This window comes from Archocentrus centrarchus, chromosome 14 (assembly GCF_007364275.1).
Source record: "Archocentrus centrarchus isolate MPI-CPG fArcCen1 chromosome 14, fArcCen1, whole genome shotgun sequence".
Taxonomy (NCBI): Eukaryota; Metazoa; Chordata; class Actinopteri; order Cichliformes; family Cichlidae; genus Archocentrus; species Archocentrus centrarchus.
The window spans coordinates 26218380-26246126 of record NC_044359.1 but is presented as its reverse complement, the minus strand read 5'-3'; the positions used below and the strand labels follow the sequence as shown (position 1 = coordinate 26246126).

Sequence of the window (27747 nt, the reverse complement as noted above, 5' to 3'; positions counted from 1 at the left end):
TGCAGCTACAATTCAGCATTCAGAATTCACAGGCTAACCAATATTGGACACAAGAAGATTGGAGAAACACTGCCTGGATCGATGAGTCTCAGTGTCTGCTGTAACATTAAGATAGTAGGGTCAGAATTTGGTGTAAATAGCATAAAAGCATGGATCTATCGTGCCTTCTATCAAAGGTGCAGGCTGCTGCTGCTGGTGTAATGGTGTGGGGGATGTTTTCTTGGCACACTCTGGGCCCCTTAGTAGCAACCAAACATTGTTCCATCACCACAGGCCTACCTGAGCATTGCTTATGGCCATGTCCATCCCTTTATGACCACAGTGTACCCATCGTCTGATGGCTCTTTTCAGCAGGAAAACACAGCAGATTATATCAAACTGGTTTCTTGTACGTGACAAGAACCCCCCCCCCCCCCCCCCCCACACACACACACACACACACACACACACACACACACTACCACTATCACAATGTGTCCATTTTCTTCCACTTGCCCAATTCAGGGTTGGGGGGGTGGTATGGGGTGGAGCCTATCCCAGCTCCCATAGGGCGAGAGGAACGGTACACCCTGGACGGCTCGCTAGCCTGTCACAGGGCTAACACGGACAGACAACCATTCACATTCACATTCACAGCTAAGGGCACTTTAGAATCACCAATAACCTAACCCCAATAACTGCATGTCTTTGTACCCAGAATACTCAGTGAGAACCCAACATGCAAACTATTATGGTTATTGCCAATAAAGGAATTTCAAATGTGAATTTGAGTGGCAGTGTTACAAGAAATAAGAGTGAAATCAGAAAAGAAGAAAATGAATTGTAATGGAAGCTTTTGTAATAATGTTTATGCAGCATGCTGGATTGCTAAAAGGAAATTGAATTGGGTGAGATAAAGAAGCAGTGCAGATATAAGTGAGAGAACGGTGCAAGAACGAGAGGGTGACTGATACAAGGAGTATTTTAATATGATAACCTATGACTGTTTCATAAACACATACTCGTCTGTCATGCCAATAAAGCACATCCTACAGAGAGAGAGAGAGAGACAGAGAGAGAGACAGAGAGAGAGAGAGAGAGAGACAGAGAGAGAGACAGAGAGAGAGACAGAGAGATGCTCTGGCTTTCATCAGTCACATCTCGCTGTGGGAGGGGGACTGAACCGGCTGCCTCGGAGCTCTCCGGTAACAGAGACAGTAGACGGCACTGACTCACACTGACGATCCACGCACAGCACATTTTAGTCTCTACCTGACCTGCAGCTGAAGAGCCGACAGGAGGGCGATTATGAAGGCATAAGAGAACTTTCCTCTGATTTGGGACTGTTTTAGCATCTTTCCCTTAAATTCTGGCATCAAATAAAGTCAGTATGTATATCACTGATTAATAAACACCAGATGGCGGTGAGTTGAAACATCACTAAAACACATCTGAGTGTGTTGGGACGGGACACGGTGTTATTTTTTGTTTTCCTCGGCTTTTATAAGAGAGAACTTCGTTTCCACTGGTGGCGGACCTTCTAGGCTATTTCCGTTCTTAATTTTGTCAAACATTATCCGACCCCATTCTTCTTCTCCTCCTCCTCCTACTCCACTACCGCCTCGTCCTCCTCCTCCGGTTCCTCCTCCAACCGTCTTCACTTGGTTTAAAAAAAAAAAAAAAAAAAAGCCACCAAGGAGACAAGACTATATTCTTCCTGCCAGCGGTCAAAGGGATCAAAACAATCTAATCAACATCAGCACAGGACTGGACCCTCAAGGATGCTACTCCAGCACTGAGGCTACTAGACGGTCCAAACAGCCGCTGCCAATATGTTCAGGCGAGGTAAGGAAAGAGGGCTTCACTTGTTTTTGTTGCTGATGATGTGGAGCGCGTGTAGCCGGGCTGCGACTGTCGATCGGTGTGCGAGTTGATACGTTTTTCTTTTAATTTTTTCTTTTCTTTTTATTTTGGCCAATTTAAGTCACAGACAAGTCTCTTTTTTTAATATATATATATATATATATATATATATACATATATTATTAAACTTACCAGTCGTCTCTTACCCGCCGTGGTGGCCGCGACTGGAAAGTAGATTAAATATTTATTGACTTCATGTAAAAATTATTGGTAAAATAGCGAACCGCTGCCGCACTGCAGTTTGTAGTACCTGTCAGCACGAGGGTTGCTGGTGCTGTTGCTACGCGCGCCAGCTCGAGTGAGAAATGGGTAAAGAGCACGTGAGAATTAAATTGGAAAAGTTTACAATTTGGATCTTTTTTTGGGGGGGGGGGGGGGGGGGGGGGGTACAAAGTTTCACCTGTTTAGACACTTTGTGTGCGCGCGCACAGCTATGGCTTTAGCGCGCGTGTGGAAATCCGTGTGACAGAGGGAGGCGCTCAGCCTGCTAGTAGCACTCTATTTCGACTTGTGCCTGCAGTGAGGGAGACGGTGGCTCTCCCTCAGGGTCCGCGGGCCCAGAGAATAAAAGCCGGTGTAAGTGTCTCCCGGTGAATAACTGTACGCTCCCGTTCACTCTGACATTGACACGCTGCTTTTTTTTTTTGTAGTGAGAAAAGCTATTAAGTTTTGCCACGGTGACCTTGCCTGCGCATGTGTTGATAGGAGAGCTCCCATCTCTCGCGCCACCTTCTTCGCTGTGGGTGCACGTGCAGGTTACAATTACAAATCACAACTGACAAATCCGAAAAAAAAAGAAAAAAGCAATTTCACAAATTAACGTCCCGTGTCAAATAAAACACCAGCCTTTCTGTAATTACTGAAAAGATGATGCAAAGCGGGCAGAAAGCACACACACACACACACACACACACACACACACACACACACACACACACACACACACACACACACACATATTTTAAAGAACAGTATTTGTAGTGTGGAGTGGTGACTCATCTGCCAATTGCCCCCCAAAACATGCAGTTGAGTTCCAGTGAAAGGCGGCCTGTCTGAGAACTGTTTTGAAATCAGTGCAGTTCGCGGCTGACTGAACCCCGAGAACATAATGGAAAAACATTCTTTAATAGAGACACTGCATGTCTGTCATTTGTCATTTCCATGAAGCACAGAGCAGGGAAACAACACACACACACACACATCCATGCGCATCATAATCTATTAGCTCACATGGTTGGCCTGAGTCAGGGCACAAGCTGGGCGATCTCCTCATTAAAGGTGGGACCTAATGGGCTTGACAGAGGGCTGATTAGTGCTGTCACTGTGTGTGTATATGACAGAGCACAAGAGAGCAGGAGGAAAGAGTTTGCTGGCTAGAGGGAGACAAGCTTTAATTTTAATCTTCCTGTAATTTCAGATGGATAGCATCCACCCACCCACCTACCCGCGCACACAGCAAAAAAAGTGGTGGTGATGGCTGATGCACTGCTTTGTATCTCCTCCTACAAATATGTGACTGTCAGTCGCAATAATAAAATCCAGAGTAATTGTGCAGTCTGCCTGAGATACAGTTATCTATGACTGTCACCTTTACCCACACTATCTCTCTGCAGTGGGATAAAACAAGAGTGAGAGAGTGGGGAGAAAGAGGATAAGTGTTTTTGTGTAATGAAAACTCCCTCTCTCTTTCTCTCCTGTCTGTCTCTCATTCTTTCTCTATGTCTCTGCTTGGCCAACCAGCTCCTGCTGCCAGTCTCAAACCGAGAGGCCTGGCAGACTGATTGGCTACTAGCTTGCTGGTTTGGGTGGCTGCCGAAGCTTTGTTTCCCAGTGTGTTTGAAGCTGGATTTGTCTCCCTTACTTGACTTTGCCTCTGTTACGCGACTTGTCAATTTCCCTATTTATCGACTTTTCCCCCCACAGTCAGATATATACAGGCACAAACTAAACAAAATTAGTGACACAAAGAATAGCTGTCACTAAAAAAGGTTTTACTAAATGTGCAGACCTGTTTTAGCTGTCAGCTGTTTCGTGAATTAAAACATTTTTTAATATTGATTTTCATTAGTGGATATAATTATTTTGAATTAATCAAATATCAGAATTGTAAAAAAAAAAAAAAGAAAAAAAAATCCACAAATTCAAAGATATTTATCACACACAGCTAAGAAATGCATTCAATTCTTACATTTCAGAAGGTACAATTTTTGGTATGAGTGGTCAATTGTCAGTCTATAACTACAGATAAAATCTAGCTTTCTATCATCACTTTATCATCTACTCAACTCTATATAGATGTAAATGTTTAATTTAGATGATTTCAGTACCAGCGCTAATGTTGCCAACCCATGCAGTCCATGCCTATTTGGACAACCCTTTAGCAAAACCTAACAAGAATTAAATTTTTTTCCCTTTGAGAAAAATTGTGTAAAGCACAATCCTAAGCCTGTGTGTTTGTCGAAGGGCAGAACTTTGGGAAAAAAATGTGAAAAGTTTTTGATGTGTCTCAGTCAGAATGAATGTTTTCTTTGATCCCTGTTTCCCATGACTTGGAAGAACAATTTACTAAAACCAAAAATGACATATTCTGACTGACTAAGTTTAGGGTTAGGATTAGGATAGTCACAGATGACAACTTAGACCTCAAAGGGTTAAGCGCCTGGCCAACTAATAGACAATTATATCCATAAAGCACAGGTCATACCTTTCAGTGTTCAGCACAGTCAACCACAAGTGAGTTCCATGATTCTCAGGATCCAATTTGACACTGAAATTAGTTTGAAATCACTGACCTGGTGGTTGGAGACCATTTATTTAAAATATTAACCTTATATGTTGTCGATGGGACACAGACTGAAATGTTAGGATGGTTGCTGAGTAACCTGCTAACGTTACTACAAGGCATAAAGTTAGTTACGTTAGCTTAGGCATTTATATAATGTTAGCCACTGGTAATGTTAGGTGATGCCAGCTGTCTCAAACAAAATGGCAACATATAATTCAGGATAAGATAAGAAGGATAATATAATTGATGTGAAACTCACTGAATTCTTTGAACAGATCTGGATGCTGGCATTTCACGAGCTAAGTTGGAAGGATTTCCTCCCTTGGTCTGAAAAGCATGATAGTATCATTTGCATGTTACCTTTTGTGAATCAGTTATCATCCCTCAGTCATTTGCCTCAAATCCAAAGTGTTTCCATACTCTTACTGTCTTTCTTATCAACGAGTTGCTGAAGCTGTACTAGTAGCCATCTTCCACGTGTAGGCTTTGATGGGCTTGTGAGCATCCTTCTTCTTCTTCTTCAGCATGTAAGGATAGACAAGAACATGCCAGCCTATGCTGCCCACACTACCTACAATACAAGCACTGTCCCATTTTCTGAATTTTGGTATTTAAAGGAATTGTAATTGTGTGGGTTGTGGTAACATCCCTATTGGCGCCATGAGAAGATGAGAAGTTTGCAGAATTAACTGTTAAAAGCACTTTCTTGGAAGTGCCCATTGATGTACAGTACAGTGGTAGACTTTGATACAGAAGAAAACTGCAAACATTTTCAAACAAAGTCTGACGAGTGTCTTCTTTTGTTGATTTCTGTGCTGTTTTTATTCACATTTATTCGCAACGTACATCAAAGATAATGATGTGATCGGTAAATCTAAGTCTTCATCTGTGTTTAACATTTCTCTGAGTGATGCTTCAGAGGAGTACACATGTCGATGCACTCCTTTCACCTCACGCAGTATCTTTGCCTCACATGTATCCCTCAGTGACCTTCTTCCTACGCAACTCTTGAAGACTGAAGTTGCTTCATGATTGGATGGACAGGTTCAATCTATATGGAAGACCGCATGATTGCGTAACTCCTACTTGAGCTGTGAACTTCAGCCTCTGTTGACATGACACAGTATTCCTCTCTTCTCAGCACTTTTTAATGTGATTTGATCCTCTCACTTTTTTTTTGTCATCGTTCCTGCCGCTGGATATATGCTCTGAGCCACCAAAAGAATTAGCAGTATTTGAAATAGTGAAATGTTCTGTGTTACTACCTTCAGCCATGATAATCTATAATGAACCTCAGCTCTGTACTGAATTTCACTGATCAATATCAATATATGATGGTAAAATTGCAAGTCACTGTTAGAGGCTACAGCTCCAGGCTTCCTCTGGGCCCAAATGTAAATCAAGTCCTTATCTGATTATTAAACTTTTTAGCAGCAATATGAAATTAAAGAAAGTTTGTCCCTGATTAAACCCCCAATTTTTATTTGCATACTATACTACATGTTCAAGCAGGATTGCTGACCATCATTTGTCACCTCCAAGCCCACTTTCTGTTTGGATGAAACACAGGATCATGGAGTACATTTGATGGCACTCTGACAAAAGACTAATGCTGCATCCTTACTGTCTCTCTGAGCTGACAGTTGCGCTGGCATGCATACATTTTGCCTGCAGGCCACTGTCAAGTCTACAGTTGCACAATTAAAAACTGCTGTTGCTCGTTTGCTTTGTTATGCATGCGTGTGTACGTGTGCTTTGTAGATGATTGCCGTGGTAGATAATAATAACATATGGATTGGTGACAAAATGTTTATTTGGGTCGTGAAGCACCAAATGGTGGAGTAATTGAGAGCTGAGATTGATCCAAATTTGCTCTTGCTCTACAGTACCAGCATCCTGAGGCAGCGGACAGATTTTACAGATTAGGACAATATAGGGAACACTGTGCTTTGTGTGGATTTTGTGGATATATTATATTAGAGAACTAAATCATCCTGGGATTTGATTACAGGAATGGAAGTCATATCATAATCAATTACATCCCTAATGCAAGTCACAGTGGAGAGCAGGATGAAATGCATCACCACACACAGCGAGTGTCCATGTGATGGCTGTGCATATCAATGACCTTTGCAACCGCTCCTCCTGCCTGATCTCAAGGTCAATCACGGACTCCTTTCTTTCTTCTGCTTTATCCTGGGCTCAGTGTGGTCTGCCTGCGGAATTCTATTTTATCATTATGTGTCACCACAATTTTCTGGAACGTGCACAGCATTTAGAATCGACGCAACGCGTACAAATGCATTGAAATAATTACATGGCATGATGTTTTACAGCTCTGAGCTTCTAAACTGGTGAACTCTCACAAACACAAAGCAAAAAAAAAAAAAGACCTTTAATGAGCAGAAATTGTTTTGATGCTAAATAAACAAACACCAAGAGACACAAATTATGCAGTACAGAGCATGAAATGGCATTTCACAATGGCCCTGTGGTGTTTTATTCCAACTTTCTTGCCAAGTAAAGCTTTATTACACATTTATTTTTACACCAAACACACCGTTTTGAATCTTGTATATTTTTTACTGGGATAAAGTGCAAGTTAAGGCAACTATAGGAAAGGAGCCATTATTCTGCTTTTAAAAAAACCCAAACCATCAGGCTGCCGCCGCAGAATGAACAAAGCTGAAGTGGTTTATTCCTCAGTTCCCTCGAATTAGATTCATACTACTCGTTTAATTGCCACTGCAGTGAAGTGGTTGCTGATTGTTGGTAAATACAGTGCTCTAATTTGTTTATGAATCGCCACAGTTTACCTTGAGAGGCAGCACACAGAGCAGGAAGGTCCTGTGTGAATAAAGTGTCCAATCAAATAAGACATTACTCCCTATCAGGAGTCCTGTAAAGTCCTCTGATTGCATGTTCACTTAGCAACAGCTGGGGCTAGCTGTGCGGTGACTGCATGGTCTCTCTCTGTCTGTGAATGTGTGTGTGTGTGTGTGTGTGTGTGTGTGTGTGTGTGTGTGTGTGTGTGTGTGTGGGTGTGTGTGTGTGTGTGTGTGTGTGTGAATGAGTGAGTGAAAAGGAGAGACAATTGCATGGGTATGTCTGCATATGTGAGTGTGAGAAAGTTTTCAGATGAAAGTGATGCAAATGCCAGTGATCACATAGAAAGAACACAGTGCTCATACAGATTTTTGTGTGTGTTTGAGCCTCAGGAATCATTATTATAAATGCCAGAGCTGATGCGTAAGAGGGGAGTTACACTGTGCTGAAGCGGCAGGGAGAAGGTGTGAGACAGAGAAATGGACACAGGGAGAAAATGAATGGTTATCAGGAAAAAGAATTTACATGGAGGATAATGGAATACATGTAGAGAATGTGAGCCAGTGGCAGGTGAAGGCAGTAGAGCTGATAGGAGCTGACTGCGTGGATGTGTTCTAGTGTCACCCTCTTTGAATAAGGAACTTCTTGTCCTCAGTGGGAGAAACAGTTGGATGAAGCAGTCCCTTGAAACAGCATCCTCATCTTCTGACTGAAAGCGAATGAGCTGTAGACATTTTGGAAACATTTGTGAGAAATTTCTCTCTGAGATTGACATGAAAGGAAGGATGTACATCTCATGTCTGTGCATTAAGTACAGAGAAGGAGAAGCTTGGCTTAGCGGTAAAACTGGAGACAGGGGGGGGGGCATGAAGCCTGGCTCTGTTCAGAGAAAAAGAAAAACTACACTTACCAAAATTCTCTAAAACTTACTAAATAACAGTTTGCATCTTGTTTGTTTATCTTGTGCACCAACAGAAATGTAAAAGAAAATTGTGACTGTATGGGGAGTTGTGTGTTTGGCATATTTCTTAAGAAACAGCAGCTCATCCATCTGGCTTTATTGCAGGTTGCCAGATTTTTGAGGGCTGTTTTTGGCCCTATACAGGCACAGTGATACAAAGTGTTCCAACCTTATTCTGAAAACAAGGCCAACAAACAGATCCATCATTTAACTCCTGCTAAAAAGTTGTTTTTCTGTGTCTTGTCATGTATTTAGCATGCATTTGCAAACACGCACTTATACATATACTGTAGCATCTGGCTCTGAAGAGTTAACCCTCAACCTACTGACATGCTTAATTGAATACATGGAATATGGACTGTGGGCTCTGGAAACCACAAGAAAAATTTAATGTGAGAAACAGTCATAATAGCAAAAATAATAATAATAGCATGACGTATTTCTTCTTAAACTATTATTAGTTATGTAATTAATGTAATCTAAATAAAATAGATTAGTATTGTTATTATTTTTGCAAAGTCACAATTCATTTGCACATTTGATGAAAATCTGCACTTTTCCTTTATACAACTTGCAGCTTTTATCCAAAGTATGAGTTACATTATTACTTAAAAGCTTATTTACTCACTCTGGCATCATTTGCGGCATCAGTTGTGTTGAATTTACCTGATGAATCCCATCAGATAATTTTGACTCCATCCATCCATCCATCCATCCATCCATCCATCCATCTTCTTCCATTTATTTAATTCAGGGGGATGGGGCCTATACCAGCTGTCATAGGGTGAGAGGCAGGGTGCACCCTGGACAGGTCACCAGTCTGTCACAGGGCTAACACAGAGAAACAGACAACCATTCACACTCACACCTATCGACAATTTAAAATCACTAATTAAACTAACCCCACCAATTGCATCATTTTGGATTGTGGGAGGAAGCCAGAGTACTTGGAGAGAACGCCTAGGATTTGCCCAAAACACCTCACCTAGGAGGTCCCCAGGAGGCATCCTGGTCATGCCCCAACCATCTCAATGGAGTCCCTCCCAAATGACTGAGCTCCTCACCCTACCCCTAAGGTAGTGTTCAGACACCCTTCAGGGGAAGCTCATTTCTGCTTGTATCCACGATGCCCTTTTTTTCAGTCACTACCCAGAGATTGTGACCATAGGTGAAGGCTGGAATCTAGATTGACCTATAAATCGATAGCTTCAGACAGCTTTCCCTTCACCACAGCAGACTGGTGGAGCATGTACATCAACAATGCATTTGTCGGTCTCCTTCTCCACTCCAAGAGTGGCCACTCCACCCTTTTGCAGCTGAGAACCATGGCCTCCGACTTCAAGGTGCTGATTCTCATCCCAGCTGCTTCACACACAGCTGCAAATTCCCCCCTGATGAACCCAACAGATCCACTTCACCTACCGAAAGCAGATATGAGACCATCCAACCTCCACACCTTGGCTGCACCTAGAATTTCTGTCCATAAATGCAAAGAATCAATGACAAAGGGCAGCCCTGTCTGTCCAATCTGACTTACTGCTGGTAATGTAAACCAAGCTCTCACTAGGGTTGTACAGGGACCAGAAACAACTAAAACCAACTAAAGCTAAACAGGCACAACAGGCACTTATATCACACAAATTGCCTCATGTTATTCTCAGGGTATGCTGGCCTGTGACAGGAAGAGCAAACAGTTGCTACCTTCCTGTCTGTGATTCAGGAGCAAAAGTAAAACCTTTGTGGAATAGATCTTCCAGCTGAGCATTAGACAGTCAGGAGGTGGATTTTCCTGCACTCCCAGGAGTGTCATTGCTGCTCAAATTGGAGCTTATAATGTAGCAGTATCAGCTCTCCTTTTAATGTGTGGCATGCTCTCTCAGGTACAGTAGAACCAGTGACGTCTCCAACGTTATGATACTTTCCTGGGAAGTTCCCCATCATGATGATGCATGCAATGTCATATACGGTTTTTCTTCTTTAGAATGACTCAGTTAATTTTTTCTGCATAGATGGAATTAGGTGTTTTTGAATTGTATTACCCCCCCCCCCCTCCAAAAAAACAAACAAACCAAAAAACAAAACCAAAAAACCCCAAATCAAAACAGAAATAGAAAAAAAAATGGTTTGAAATCATTAGGAACAAACTGATTGAGAAAGTCAAAAACATTTTTTTGAATGATAGAAAACACCTGTGAAACATGACAAAAATGTACCTTTGGGCTCTGCATGGACCCATCGATAGAATGAAGATTGAACCTGTATTATTAGTTATTATTAGCAGAAGACCAACAGCTGTGACAGCCAAAAGATTTCCAGTTGTACAGAAATCTATGAGAAATTTGAACCTATAATGCTTCACTCTTGCCGACCAGAATAAACACCTCCCTGATGGTCTTGATCACTAGTTGAAAGACTTTGTGGAATGATGGTCATTCCACAAATTGTAGTTTAGAGTAAAGCAGACTATAAAGCAGACGCTCATCTCAAAGGTTCAAACTAACCAATGGGTGATGTTTAATAAGTGGCTGCATTTTTCTTTCATCTATACTCTATGGAAGCCGAGGTAAAGCTACCAGGCTTTTGGAAAGCTAGGAAACAAATGTTGAACCATTCCTTTAAAATGAAGCCACAAACTTTTTTTTACAGTTTCACACTGACTTAAGCCCTGCATTCGTTCACTGTTGCTGATGAATTAGTCAAAAAGTGCAAAAAAAAAAAAAAAAATGACAGCTGCATTATCAATAAGAGCACACCACACAGTGTATTTCTGAACACACTGACATAAAATAAAAAATTTAAATCCTTTGTGTCTAACTCCCAGGCTGTATCTCCTCCATCCCTCCTCTCTCTCTCTCCTCAAATCTCCTCGCCTCCCATGTCTTCTCCTCTGTAGCTGGTTCACTCTGTACCTGTTGAATAATTGATAGCTGTTTTGGTTTCCGATAAGGCGTTTGGGGTCCACAGCTCTCAGCAGTATGGGCTTTCTGCTTTCCTCACTGTAGATCACACAGCTCAGTCCGTCCTTTTACTCCCTCTCTCTTCCTCTTCACTGCCCCCCCCCCCCCCCCCCCCCCATTCCACGTTGCAGTTATTCTGATAACATGTTTGTGTGCATGTCGTAGCCAGCAGCTCCAATTCCAGGTTTTATTTTCGATAAGGTCTTGATACTCATCTTCTTCTCATTACAAAGGAGCATGTAAACATAAATAAATGTAATACTCTGGATATTACCATGGAAACAGAACTAGTAGATCCAAAAAATAAATAAGAAGGATAAGCTATTTAAAATATGCCTGCATGAAACGGCTCACAGCGCAGCAGCCTTTCCGACATATGTTGGTTGTTGCATGGGATCCAAGGTGCACCCTGCTGTTTACAAGGGGTAGACAAATTAATAGAAACACTCTTTGGAAAAGTTTCAATTTAGGTGGCTGACTCATTAAAACAAGCACGGAAATGTGCGTAAAACAGGCTTTGTGCCCACTGACAGAATTTAAGAACATCTCCTATACTGTCAGTCCTTGTTAGTTTCGAGATGACACTATAATTAGTAGCGTCCTGAGACTGTCCATGTGATTAAACAGCAGGTTTAGTTGTGCATTCATTTGCCTCATGTCAGGTTCTCTTTTCATCTGAATGGGACTGTGCCGTTAATGCAGCGGGGGTGCTAACGCAGAGGGCTCTGGTGAGAAAATGTGGCTCAACATTTGCCTGAATACTAAACAATCCAACAAGGCACAGCATAACCCACCATTAGATCCACACAGGGGGGAGGCATCATGGTGTTTTCACACAGTCTGGTCACATGGCAAAAAAGGGATAAGTGACAAAATGCATTGTTGTTTTTGACAGTCAGCACGACATGTCAACTGGAGGAAAGTTTCACGAGTGCAGCACGTACGCCTTTGATGCTGCTCTGTGGGGGACGTGTCACCATTATCTTTATGTAAACCTGACCAAGATGTTTATTTGGTGCGTAAACCGAAGCAAACAGGGAATGAAAACACAACTCCACTATAAAAGTAATACCAAAGAAAATGTAAAAAAAATGTCCCAGTGAAGGATACAAAGTGAATGATGAGTAAATTGTGGTGCTTTTCAGCCTTCTGCCTCCTAATATGAAGTTTTGCTGCTCAGACAATTTGGAAACACTACAGTTCAGTCCTTGAGTATGAATGAAAAGAAACTGCTCTCAATCTGTGTATCTACCACTGATTGTGTCCATGTACATGTAAAAACAAGATGCTTTGTGGGTGTGGGTGTGTGTGTGTGGGGGGGGGGGGGGGTCGTGGTGAATGACAGCAGTCAGTGTTGACCTTTCCAGTTCATATGCAGAATTTAAATCATGGCAAACAAGGGTGTTTTTTTTGTTGTTTTTTTTAGCAGCAGTTTTTCTCAAAACTTTATCAGCCAGTTTATGATGCAAAAAAAAATCCTTGAACAGGCTCAATGATGTAGTCGTGACACATTTCTGATAAGAAAATGCTTGAGTGAATCTCGACAAACATTGTATATTGTTAGCGCTCTCCACCCACAGCAAGAAGGTCTGCATTCAAATCCAGGCTGGAGCCTTTCAGTGTGGCGTTTGCATGTTCACCCTGTGCCTGTGTGGGCTCTTTCTGGCTTCCTCCCACAGTCCATAGACATGCATGGGTTAGGTTAACTGGTGATTCTAAATTGGTCATAGATGTGCATATGAGCTTCAATGGTTGTCTGTCTCTCTGTGTAAGACATGCGTCAGACTGGTGACCTGTCCAGGGTGGACCCTGCCTCATTCCCCCAGACCTTTCAGATATGTTCTAGCAGACAACAAAAGAGAAGAAGTAAATGGCTCGCACACAGCCGAGCATCAGTTTAACCTATTTTTATTCATATTACACTTTTGTATTGAGAGGGAGAGACATTTTAAGCACACCAGCTCAAGCAAAATGTTTTCCCCACATGAATTTTGACAGTTTCCATGATATGACGCAGCATGCGAAAACCCAACTAAAATCCAAAATGTTAATTTTTTACTTTTTTACTTACTTCCTACTATGTCAGATTAACATGCAAAAAAACAAAAAAACAAAAAACAAAACAGAAAAAGATTTACTTTATCTATCTCTGCTCATTTTCTGTGAATTTCTTTAACATGCCAAACTGTGTCCGTTCTTTGACTTACTGTGGTTTAATAACAATGCAAATAAATAAATACTTACTTGTAGCATATTTATTAAAAATCTACTAGATTTACAAGAAGTCGTCGATCAACCACAATCCACACGCTAAAGATGGAAAAGTCGCCAGCATCATCACTAAGAGAGGAAATTTTGGTGGCTGGGGCCAGTTTATGCAACACAAGTTGCTCAATAAATGACATTTTTCAGACATAGTTTTGACAGATATTTGTAGGCAGTGATGTTAAGATAGCAAACATTGGAAATATTGGAATGTCCGTTTGTTCATGGCTGAGCTGCTGCAGCATGCGTCTTTGTGGGGCTTTTCCCATGCTGTGTCACATATATGAAGCGGGTCCCGTTTTAACAGCAGTTTTGAAAACGCTGCAGTTTGGATTGCAAATAATTTCATCTTCACAAAGGTAACTGTTTACAATTAAAATAATTTTTTTTATAGCCAACAGATTCTGCACAGTCGACCTCATTCTGTGTGATCCACTCATGCCGAAGCAATATTTTTCCCTTAATTTACTTTATAGTTATTTTTCATATATTATTTATGTTGTTTTGTCTATACCCCTAAAACAAATCTCAGAATGCATATCCCAAAACATATTTAGTGCATTAATATACATGTACCAGAGCTGTCTTGCAATCTTTTTTTTTTTTTTTTTGCTTTACTTTTCCCCTTGGCTTCTAAGCTCTCTGCTGTGTTCTGTCATCCTTGCTGATACAAGAGTGCAGCAAATGTTAAGCTCCCGTACTGGCTGCTACCCAGCATGTGAGGAATTGCAGAAGATGGGTTAAAGAGGGAGAAAAGTTAATCAAATCCAGGACAACAAGTCAATTCCTCTTGATTTACCACATCAATCCCATCTGTCCCACAGTGTTCCTACACATATGCATGCACACACATGCATGCACGCACGCACACAAACATGTGCAGCAGTAATTGCTCAGACACACGCTGACTTATAAGCTGTATTTTACATTTTCTGCCTCTCTCTCTTTGTACTGCAGTATAGAAAGAGAGCAGCGGCAGCAGTAGCAAGTCTTACATAACTACATCACTGCATTAACGAGCCCATCTGCCTCTGACTGGTGCTTACACTTAGAGTGCTGTTTAAGAGATACATAATGAATATACATGCACAAACACTAACATGACCACCTTACTTGTCCTTAAGCAGACTGACCAGGCGAAAACAGACTAAAGATGCCCAATTTTCTTCTCTGATTTTTCTCTAATGAACACAGTTTATTCTGCAGATTTTGTAATGTAAACGATGTCGTTTCTGTAGTAGTTTGTAGGTTCATTGCAAATTTGAAGTTAAAATAAAAGGCAAAACTCAGTAAGTGGTTGGATAGTCAGAAAAAGGATAGCAACAAATTTTATAACTGAGCTAACAAAAACAACAACAAATAATGTTTTTGTTTTTTTTACTTGCAACTACCTCTGTCCTGGATTTGAACTGCAAGGCAGACTCTTTGATTCTCAGCGTACATATGCACACACAGTCATTTGCCAGGACCCCCCAGTGGTTCTTCCGGATCCATTTTAGTAATGCTCAGTCCAAACCCCGACTAAATTAGCCCTCAGGATAACAACTAGTGAAAAGTCAAACGTGAATTCACAAGAGAAAGGCAGTAGCTCACCACACAAAGACACAGACACATGAAATGGCTGAAATTAGGAGAAATATTTTGTGGGAGTCTGTGTTTGACGTGTACTTCAGAGTGACGGGAGGAAGTAAAGATGGAGTGATGTGAGAGAACAGGAGATGAGAGATGTGAGAGAAAGTGTTGTTTGTCGGCTGCCACAGCTTGTTTGTGTCTTCAGTCTGAGTCTCATTATAAAATTGAAGCATGGTGTGTGTGTGTGTGTGTGTGTGTGTTTGTGTGTGTGTGTGTGTGTGTGTGTGTGTGTGTATGTGTATGTCACACTTAGTCTTACATAACAATCAGTTGCTCAGCTGGGGACACTGTACAGATAAATCCCAGGATGACTTTTTATTGGGCCGAGTGAGGACGCCTTCTGGAACACAACCAAAAAAAAAAGAAAAAGTAATCAATGGTGAACTTTTACAGAGCTGGAAAAGTCATAAATTTGCACTCACTCTAATATTCAAGTAAATCAGCATCACTACTTACATTGCTGCACAAACCTGCAGTCATTTTCATGACATTACATTTGTATTTTAGGCATCACTGATGCTATTTTTCCAGAATGAGCATATGAAATAGGCTTTTATATATTTTGCTTCTAGCAGGTTTTTAAATTGAAGAATGGAACATTTTTCTTAGCATAATAATAGCATAATTAAAAAAAATACATTTAGTAAAGTACTACGTGCCAATTGGACCGAATTATTTTTAATAATGTGCAGTTTCCAACCAATTTAGATTCTATTTGTGGTGCTTTTTTTTTGGACTCCGTGATCTTGGACTGCGGCATGTTGTTATGCTTGCAGGGCAAACAGGACACAAATGCAGTACTCACAAGGCAGACTTGAACATAAAAGTAGCCTGTAATAAACAAAAGTGCAAAAGTCCAAGAAAGTTAAAAAAAATGCGAACAGGAAACAAAACAACAACTTTAAACACACAAGGAAGGCAATCAGGGGAGTATTACCCAGTATGAAACACCTGAACTCCTGAAACCAATCAAGATGACTGGACAAAGGGATGCAAAGATAAAGGCAACAAGACAATCAAAACAGGAAACAGTCAAGACAGAGATGAAGACTTGACAACAAGATACAAGGAGACAGGGAGGCTAGCCTAAACTAGAACAAAGAATCAAATATAAAAAACTCTAAACACCAACAGAAACAAGAACACAAAATAACAAGAACTAGAAGCTAAGAATCCTAAAGACTAAACACAGAGAGATAATAAATCTAAAACCATAAGAAGCTAATGATTACAGAAGTAAGGAAAATCTGGACTATAAACTCAAGAAAACTCAAGAAACACAACCAAACACAGATCATAATAAGCACAAATTCAAAGCCCAAGAACAGAAAACTGAGAGTCCAAAAACACAGAACCATGAAACTGGTTCTGCTCTGCAGCCTCACTGGGCTCAGCACAGCAGCACATGAAGCAGTTCTCCAGCTGCTACAGGTTCTGGTTAGAGTTGCTCCCCAGCTTGTAGAGGATTCAGAGCAGAACAAGGATTAGCATTGCCTGCTACTGTCCAGAGGACAGTCTGAGACTGGAGAAGCAGCTAAATGATGGATGGCATTCTCCAAAATAGCATGTTCTTGGATGAATAAAAAAAGAATTGCTAAAATGAATCACCAAGTCACAGTCACACTGGTTTGATTAAAATAGAAGAAATATGCTAGGAACTAATATTTCAAGGGTTTCAATTCAGAATGCCAAACTGAACCTGCTGCTGTCGGCTTTCTTTCCAGCAAATTAGAAATGATTTGTACATGATGGGCTCAAGGTAGTGCCTGTAATAATCCATAGTGAATTTTCTTTTTATGTAGCGAGCTTTGATTTTATGTCAGTCATCATTCAAATGGTGGATTGTGGCTGGAAATGAAAGATCTAATTTATGGCATGTTAACAGTGGTACAGTACATTTGCTTTTGAATTGTAGGGAGATTGTTACAGGTTGATATCATGCGATCCTGGGCCTGAATCTTTGCCCAGAGCTGCATTATATTCTGAGAGAGAGGGGCAACATTTAATGTTGAGAGATTTACCCCTACAGCATCTGTGTCAGTGGGTGTCAACACAGTTAGTGTTGAGGGTTAGGGTCTGTTAGGATGTGATTAGTACAAAACATACACCAATGTATGCCTGGCCCACAGGCCCACAGAATATTACAGTGGCGGGATGAAGCATGGGTGAAGACATCCACAGTAGAGTGCGCCATCTGAACTGCCTCCCCTTTAACCAATACTGCATTAATCTTCTTAAGCTGTCAACATGACCTAAAACTGATGATGCACAAACACGCGGAGGAGAGGGGGGAAAAAAAAACTCCTGCCAAATAGACAACAGCTTGTGACTAATAGTGAGTTTAGCACAGCTCACCAAGTTCATAACTGAGTTGTAGCACTATCATCTTGGCACAAATTTGCTTTGAGAAAGGTGCTTGCCTCAGTCGTTTCTGCTCACTCATGAATGAGTCCGACTCTTCACCTGGAAAGCGTGACCTCTCGGTGCATCAGGGCAGCCAAGAGAATGTCACCTTTTGAGACATTTTTTTTTTTTTTTTTTTTTTGTGCAGATGTGCAATTTAACAGATGGCACCACTGCCTAAAAAGCTCATGTCAGCATGCCCCCGCATGACGCGAGACATCCGTGTGGTTATGCAGGTGTGTGCTAATGAAAGGTGCGCATGCCAGAGCTGTGTGAAGCAAACACTGTAACACTGAGAGGAAGTGTGAAAGAGGAAGGAAGGGAAAGTGACACAGAGGATGAAAGGGGTAGCCAGCAACAGAAGCATTTATTCTTATGATCTTCACAGGAAAGAATTTTTACACCTTGGCTTGCACCTGTTATTTAGCCATATAATGACCTGCGAGATAATCGCAGCACAACAGATGCCTTCGTAATAACACAAAGAGCCCCGAAAAGCCTGTATGACCTGTGTTGTTGTTATGATTACTACAGTGCTACTGCCCCAATAAGAATTTGGCAACTACACTGCAGCACAGCTGTCATGAAGATGGGCTGCCTGCCCAACTACACCAGCTGTGCCAGCCCAACCATCACTTAATCACCCTGGGAGGGAAGCAGGAAAGTAGGGACAGAGGGGGAGGGAGGAGAGCAGGAAGGGTGGAGGAAAAAAGAAAGAAAGAGCAAGCGGTGAAGGTGAGAATGTTGCAGTCAAGAAAAATTTAGTTAAAGGAAATCTGCAGAAGCTCAAAGGGATAACGAAAGAGTCAAGATTTTTTTTTCTTGGGCGGGGTGGGGGTGGTAGGTGAAAAAGGAGGCGGAAAGGAGGAGCAGGGTTTGCAGATGTGATAGGCAAGCAATTCAAAGAAGGAGGAATGGATGGGTGAGGAAGACAAAAATTTATGAGATGCAAGGGAATGTGGTAGGAGAAGTAAACCGAGGGAAAGGCTAGATAGATGAAGACGGGGCAGAAGGTGAGTGTTGTGAAAAGAGTGATGGTGGTGAGAGTGAAGAGGAAAGGTGAGAGAGTGATTTGTAAAAGGAAATAAAGAACTGAGGTGAAGGAAAATGGCCTACAGTGTAGAATGACAAAAAGCATGGAGGGCGCAATGTGAAAGAGATAAACTGGGAAGGAGGAGAAGATGATGTCAAACATATTTTAGGTCGATTTCTCAGCTGGCTAGATCAATACAGCTGCAATCAGTCTTGTAATAGCAAGAGCAGTATGCAACCACAGCCCACTATATTTAGCAGAGAGAAACTTCTGACAGACTTTCAGCACCTGCTTTGGTAAAAACGCCAAAGTCAGACTGCAGTGAAAACTGCACCAAATGCAGTTCAGTAAATATTAAACAGGACTTTTGATAACACCCCCACATATGCTCAACTTCGGACATGCCCGACCTAAGGGGGGAGTGCTGGGGATGAACTATTTGAATGTTTACATTTACTGAAGTTTCACTCAGAGATGATTTCAAAATAATTGACACTGTGTTAGAGCTTAGTCACATATAGGCCTAGAGACCAGTCAGCAACCTCCTGTCAACCTCCAGTTGATAGGGAAAAATATGCATTCCCTGAACAGTTGTTGATTGGTTGTGAGAGGTTAACGGCAGTGACCAGATGAAAGTTTTGTTACTGCTCAGACAGTAAATGGTGAGTGTTTGCAGACAGGTTAGCCTGCTCAATCACCAAAACATTAAACATTGCACTGATAGTTGGAAATTACACATTTGTTTAGTTGGAAATCACACACACACACACTCCCCTTCAAAAGTATTGGAACAGTGAGACCGGTCCCTTTATTTTTGCTGTAGACTGTAAACATTTGGGTTTGACATTAAAAGACATGTGAGACGTCAACATCTCAGCTTTTATTTCCAGGAATTTACATCTGAATCTGATACACAGTTCAGAAGAAAGCACCTTTTGTCTGAACCCACAAAGTATTGGAACAGATAAAATAGATTAAAGTGAATAAGACTTCATATTTAGTTGCAAAACCTGTGACCCACTGACATCACTAAACCTTTGTATTCTTCTTTTGTGATGCTTTTCCACTCTTTCACCGCAGCCTCCTTCAGTTATTGTTTGTTTGGGGGATTTACTTCCTTCAGTCTCCAGATAAAATACTCTATAAGGTTTAAGTCTGGAGATTGACTAGGCCAATCTAAAACCTTCCACTTCCTGCTCTTGATGATTGGGTCATTGTCTTGCTGCATAATGAAGGCTCTCCCAATCAGTTTGGTTGCATCTTTTTTTAAATTGACAGAAAAAATATTTCTGTAGACTTCTGAGTTGATTGTACTGCTGCCATCATGCGTGACATCATCAATGGAGATTAATGAGCCCGTCCCAGAAGAAGCTATGCAAGCCCAAGCCATGACATCACCTCCACATGTGTTGGAAATATCTTTTATGGCTGGTTTTAATTCATTTAGTCTAACAAGACAGGTGAATTGCACTCCACACTCCCCCATGACCAACTGATTGGTTGAACAGAAGATTCAGTTTTAGTCAACAAACATTTTGTTTGGCTGACTGCAGCCCTACGACTAAATTCTTGCAGCTGTTTTGCAGTTTTTCACCTGCCCCCACCAGACATCATCTTCCTGTGTTTTTTTCATGCAGAATTCCTGCAGTTGCAAAATGCTTGTGTTTTTTTTTCTGCATAGAAACATTTCAGGCCCTTCCACAGCTTTCCAGTTCTTCTTTTTGAGTCATTATCTTACAGATATGATAGTATTCTTATGACTAATTATCCTGTTGAAAGGTTCACTTCTGGTTCATCTTCAGCTTTCTCACAGATGGTCTCACATTATCTTCAAGCACTCCTTGATACAGAGTACATCATAGCTGACTGCAAGCATCCAGTCCTTGAGGCGGTGAGGCAATACCAAACCATAACATTTGCACTGCCATTGTTTTATGTTAGCCTATATTGTAAAGACAGGTTATGTTTCATGTTCACAGTGACTATGAATCGGTGCTAAAGGGAAAATCAGTGATGCATGAATATTAAAGTTAGCTGTTAACATAAACATATTTAATGGCAAGTTAAGTATGTTTCATCAGTTAAATGGAATCTTTTGCTTAACTTAATTACTCAGCAGTCATCTATGTTTGTATTGAACACAATTATATGAGAGCCTTCCTGAAAAAAAAATAGAAAAGGAAAAAAGGTCCTTTCTGCAACAAACACATATCAGAGTGGTCTATCCAGAATACAGACAGATATCAATATTTGCTGACTTAGAAATCTGATACTTTTGTTTCTTTCAGATTCATGAAACACAAACAGACTTCCCCAGCATTTGTTATGTGCAGTGATTTACTTATTATACTGTTTTTTTTTTTTTGCCTTTATCAGATAGCAGAGCAGTTAAGGGGGAAGAAGACTGGGAGAGAGAGCAGGGGACGACATGCAGCAAAGGGACCTGCATCAGACTAGAACCCAGGCTGCTGGCTTTTAGCCATATGGGCGCCCACTCACCAAGTGAGCTAAACTGGCGCCCTACTTGTGTGTCTGTTTACCTCTGCCTGACTCTGCTGGCATCAGCTGGTTGTAGTTTGTGGGATTCCAAACACGTGTGCTGTCACCAGGGAAGTTTGCCCTCTGGTGGACAAACTATGCAACACCAACACTCAACACAGTTGAAGGGTGTTTTCCTGTCTCTTAAATTTCATTTATCAGCTGTTATGAATGGCGATAACAATAGACTGGCAAATAGCTAATATAGCCTGCTGATAAATTGGCCGGGTTCTCTTCTAGGGGACATTATTCCGAAAGGCCAGAGCTGTTCAATGGAAAACTGTAGTTTCGCTTTAATGTTCTTTTTGGAAAGCAGCGACTCAGCACTCATTTCAAATCTGCTTCAGCTTGTAGATAATTGTTCTTACAGTTAAATGATTCATTTCAATTTTTTTTCCATGTGACTGATCTTTTTATCTTTTTTCTCATTGGCTTGAATTTGAACAAATAATGAAGAAATGCCAATTTTATGTGTCATTTGTTTGAGAATACATTCTTTATCAACAGGCACTATTTCAGAAAGGATTAAATGTTTGCTTCTCCTGATATGTTAGAAAAGTCAACAATTTTCACTTATTTTTCAACGTCTGTATCTAACAATCTGTCATTATCCGCTCATGCCTTTCTCCCGCTCTCTTCGCTCTGTGAATATGTGTGACTAACACCATGTCAGGCAACGACTCTCAAAGCAAATCATTCATCCCCAGGGCAGATTTGTGCTGCACTGCTCAAGATTTAGGGCAACGGAGATGAGTACATTTGTCTATATTGTAAAAAGACAGGTTATGCTTTATGTTCACACTGACTGACTATGAATCTGCGCTAAAGGGGGAATCACTGATACATGAATATTAAAGTTAGCTATTAATATAAACATGTTTTATTGGCAAGATAAGTATGTCTCATCAGTTAAAGGGAGTCTTTTGCCAAATGTAATCAGTCAGCAGCATTGATCTGACAACATTCAATCCTGGAAAACTTTTTGTTTGTATTGAACACAGTCAGTGACACTTGCATTCATTGATTCAGAACTCGCAAGATTTAATAGATACGAACAACTCCAAGGAATTTCTGTACTGCTGCAAAACTCAGTTTAATTTCTTTACATGGAGGGTTACCGTAGTGTGACTATGTGGAATACAATAAATAATATTGCTCTCTTTGCTTAATAATGGGAATGAAAATAAGCACAAAGCAATTTTTTGGTATTGGAAAACAAGACTAATCTGTTTTTATTCACTATTATGAAATACAGGTGTGAGGGGAAAAAAAATCAAGTTTATGCAAGAACAGAACAGATGAACAATGAAATACATGAACAATACATGAAAAACGTAATGAAAGGGAATAATAGATTTTTGTATCCAATCACAAATGTAAAAAAACCCCCCAAAAACCCCAAACCTTCATGAACATGACTTTAATACATAGTGCCAGGGTTCCTGCCTACCTCTCAGAACGTGTTTTGGTCTGCATTTCCTCCTGCCTACCCCAACCTGCCCCGTCTCTTCCCATCTGTCTCCTCTGCTAGTGTGAGGGACCTTACAGGCTCCGCTCGGCAACAGATCGAGACAGCTACATCTTCTCCAAATGTCATTTCACAAGCATTTCCCCTGACACGTTTATGGAAGAGGTTTTTCATGTAGTCACATGTGCATGCGTGCTTCTGGTTGCACACCGTGTGGGAGTTGAGTCTGCTTCCAGAGATGTCACAGTTTTGTCTGGATCAGCCGGGGTATTAACCAATTAAGTCTCATGTGTATGTCATCAGTGTGCCTAATAGATTACATGTGTTTTCATGGCGAGAAGGGAAGTGGGATGTGGGGTAAATAAAGTATTGTGTTGTTTAAATGGTGGAGTCAGAGATGGATGGACTTAATTCCTCCTTAATCATCCTGAGATGTCACCAGAAAAGAGGGTAATAACATGTAATCCACTTCTTCAATCCCCTCCTACCACTGCTGCTTGTTTGGTGTTTTAATAATGGAAAGGGCACCTCAGCAAAGGTAGATAAATTGGATTAAATGTGTAGTATAGATACGAAAACACACAATGTGCGCACAAACTCTCTGGCTGGTTTGTTATATTTTGCCACTTAGCGTTGTTTATACCTCCAAAACACCCCCTGCAGACAGGTTTCTCTTTCCGACTTCAATTCCTGCGTGTTAACCCAGAAGCCCCCTGTGGTCCAGAGGCGATGGAGCTCAGACTCACCTTAAAGAGCTGGCATGGTAATACCTCCTGGAATCGGAGTCAGTCAGCTAGGCCAGAGTAGAGTTAAGCCCTTGCTCTATACTCACTTCAAAGGCGATGGCCCATCCACAGCAGCCTCCGAGTGAGAGAGAGCATGGGGGGGTGGGGGGTTAGAAAGGAGGGAGGCTGTCATATATTCCCTTTATCACGGGCAATTTTACGGTTCAGACTTGTGATTCTGAGGGGAATTTTATGGGCTGACCAAAGATGGGCAGCTTCAATTCAAAAGTAGAGCTGTCTCATCTCTTCCGAAGGAGTGTACAAGCATCTGTGTGTGTGTGTGTGTGTGTGTGTGTGTGTGTGTCTGCGCGCAGTTGTGTTTTTTTTAAATTTTGTGCCAGCCTCACCTTTCTTTACTTTAAAGGCATATTTTATCATCCTGACAGCTTATTGTTTATCAATCCCGCTTTGTACGCGCTGATTCATGCACTGCTGTTGCCTTCCACTCAGACCGGCATTTTTAATTGAATGCTTCTCCAAGAGGGCAGAAGGGAAAAAAAAAAAAGATCAATTAATCAATTCATTCTGGGGGGACAAAGACATGTTTCAGGTTGTTTCTCTTTTCGTGGATATCAGCTGCGTCACTTTAATAGACGCACCTTTGGCAAACGCATTGCTTTCAGGATGAATTTGTGAGCTTGTGTGAACAGGTTATCAGACTGTGTACTCAGGAGACTGGCACACATATTATATCAGCATGACGCAGGCATCATTATGTGACAAAAACACATTGCATTAATAAAAAAAGTGTTCTCTGGAGATTATTCATACGCTGTTTTAATTACTAGATGGTCTCACCACACGCTAAGCTTCTTATCTGATCTGTGCGCATCGTTTTATTTCCAAATGAGCCACTGATATCCGCATTATGTGTGTGTCCACAGATATCAGCTCCTAAAACTGCACCCAAATAGACTACTACACACTCGTTTGCTCATGTTCCCAGCCCCCGTCAGTCAAATGTGATCAGACTGCGCACTCACAGCCCTGATGGAGCTTAAGCATTTAATAAATAATAACAATTTGTTTTAATTGAAGTTCAACTTTGATTCTTGCTCCTTTAGTCGTGCATTTAATGTTGTACAGAAATGCCCTCAGAGAAGATTTGACGATTTTTTTCTTTTCCAGGGAGGAAACATGGTGCAGATTTATTTTAACACGTTAACAAACAACAACAAACCATTCTTTTTGGGTACATAAAAAAAAAAGTCTTTGCAAGTGCTGCCAACACTTCTGCAGAAATGTTCATGCAGAGTCAATATGAAGAGACAAGGAGATGAGTGGCTGGGAGAATGGACTGCCCAACAGACAGTTAGTCACACGGGGACACAATGTGCTTGCTTTAAAGTTTCTGGTCAGAAACATCAACATTGTTTTGAATTGTTACAATATACTTCAATGCCTTTCTACTCTTTAATAAATAATATGTCAAAGTGTGGGCTAGCATTAGCTCTGAATGTATCCCACTAAGAATTCTCATTGGTTTAATTTGGTTTAAAAATATGTCTCCTTTGCTCTTTAGTATTTATCCCATATTTGAGTCTTGTTATGCTGAGGTGGCCCTTCCATGTTATGCAGTGGCTGTTCAGTTACTCCAATGTAGATACAGCAGTTGAAATTAATAATAATAATGATGATAATAATTATTATTATTCAGATTCCTCTTGGCCAGACAGATAGTGTATTATAAAGGGTCTGTTAGAAGGCTCTCTGCTGCTTGTCCAGGAAGTGGTGCAGAGGGTGGTAGGCATTGGCCCTGATGGATGGTTTGTTCAGTGACCTCCTCTCCACCACAGCTTCTAAAGTGTCCAGTTTGCATCCAATCATAGCGCAGGCCTTCCTGATCAGTTTATTCAGTCTGCTGGTGTCACCAACTCTGACTGCAGCAATGTACACTGCAGTCGTTACTGAGGGACAGAGTCACTGAAGGATCTCATTTTCCTTGGGAAATAGAGCCTGCTCATCCCCTTCTTGTGTACAGCTTCTGTATTGGTCTTCTGGTTTGGTCTGTCTGTAATGTGGACACCCAGGTCCTTGTATTCCTCCAGCACATCACCACACAACCCGTGTCCCAGGATAGACATGAGTTTTGTAACCTCTTCTTACTGAAAAACATAATACAATAGGATTATGATTAAATATAATGAAAAGAAACTTGGTTGATAAGTGAAAGGTGAAGGACGTTTTGATTCAAAAGTGCAACATCTTACTAATATTTCATAAATGCAACTGAATGTGTCTTTGTTTTTTTTTTTTTTACTACCATTAACAGCTTATTGGTTTGTGAAATAGCAGTGATTGGACCGCCGCACAACATCCACTTCAGGCATGCATTTTAATATTACTGGGCAGTAATTTGTTAGTATGTGTATATCAAATTTTAAAAACATGTTATTACAAGTTATGTTTTTCATCAGGTTATGTCTCATTGTGTGGTGCATAGTGAATCCATCACTGAGGGCCTTTGCACAATCAAAGCCTGTTGCTCTCACATGCTAGGGCAGCACAGTGGTCAGCGCTGCTGTCCACAGCAAGAAGGGTCACCTGTTGTTGGAGGAGTTTGCAGAGGTGCTGAAGTTGAAGTGTCTTTTCATTTTTTAAAACAAATTTAGACACAAACTGATGTATTTTCAGTGATCTGAAAAACAGCTTTTCATCTTTCACTCATTTAAACATCTGGCAAAGTTATCTTAAAAGTCTTTTAAACATCTTTTTCAAGTTATTCCTGTTTGTTTGTTTGTTTTTCCAGAACAGTATGTGTGTATGGGATTCTAGTGTAACCAAAATTTCTCTTTTTGTCAGCTGATCATTGTTTAGGATTGCAGTTCAATTCAAAAAGCTGATAAGCTTAATTACTGTCAGACAATAGTTCCCAGTTATTCAGTGTATTTTGGTAAATATAATCCAATTTGTGCTTTTCATATGAACTGTTAACTTTCATGGTGCTAAAACTGCTCAAACATGATTGTTCAGTAGTATCAGACTACCGCTGAACTATGAACAGAAACCAGAAAGTTGGTATAAAGTTATAAAGCTTAGCATGTGGATGTAATATTATATATCTTGATTACAAGATGTTTGCAGATGACCGTGATCTGCAGTGAGAGTAGAGAGCAGGTGGAAGAGAGTCTGAAGAGGCGGAGGAATGCTCTGGAAAGAAGAGGCCAGTAGAAAGTCAGTAGAAGCAAGACAAAATACATGAAACCTGAACATTTTAAGGTGTAGTGAAGGTAGATGGATGGGGCCAGTAATTCAAAACAATGGATAGTGCACAAGAGAGGTAAAGAAGAGAGTGCAAGCACAGTGGAGCAGGTGGAGATGATTAACAGGAATGATTGTGAGACAACATAGCAGCAAAAAGTGAAAGGGAAGGTTCACAAGATGGTAGTGAGACCAGCTGTGGTGTTTGAAGAGAGTGACAATGGCAAACAGACACAAGGCAGAGTTAAAGATGCAAAGAGTTTTTGGAGGGAATGAAATGAGTACATCAGAGGGACAGCTCAGGTTGAGCAGTTTGGACACAAGGGAGGGATAGTGGATATATTGGACAAAAAATGTTGAAAATGGAGCTGACAGGAGACAGGAGAAAAAGAGGAAGACCACAGAAAATATTCATGGATGTAGTGAAGGAGGATATGCAGAGGGTTGGTTTGAAAGAAGAGGATGTTAGGGATAGGGTGACATAGAGGCAGATGATCTGCTGTAGAAACCCCTAAAGGGGGAAGAAGAAGAAGACTGCAGTCGATTAAGTCATTGTGGCTAAATGTTAGCAACCCAACAGGTCTGTGTTTTCCTCATTCATGCATTCATGCTACAGTAAACCAAAAATGCACATTTTGAGTGAGCCTTACATTTGTGTAAAATCTGGACACTTGCCCACTATCAATTGTCTGTCAGTCCTCATAAAATACTACAACTGTCACAGAAAACTATTTTCATGCTACTTTAAAATCATAAACTGTATAAAACTGGTTAATTTTTTTAGACTGTAATATATTCCATTCTATAATTACACTAAATATCTGTAGGATTTGATTTTATAGAAATGCTTTAACCTGCTCCCTGTGCTAGCGTAGCAGTTAAATTTACATTATGTAAATGTACGACATGCTTAGCATCATAAAACTAAGAAGATATGAGGCAGTGTAATTGCACATTCAGAATTGAATGAGATGGAGTGAAGAGGATTTCT

General features: G+C 40.9%; 1 protein-coding gene across 1 annotated transcript in view; it reads left to right on the top strand.

The window, feature by feature from the left end:
• The first annotated feature begins 1578 nt into the window (after positions 1-1578).
• The window catches only part of rtn4rl1a (reticulon 4 receptor-like 1a), a 112456-nt gene continuing 86287 nt past the window's right edge, over positions 1579-27747 (top strand). Inside the window, 1 exon segment of the mRNA XM_030746494.1 lies at positions 1579-1824. Coding sequence (XP_030602354.1) covers positions 1812-1824 — 13 coding nt within the window. The 5' untranslated portion in view covers positions 1579-1811.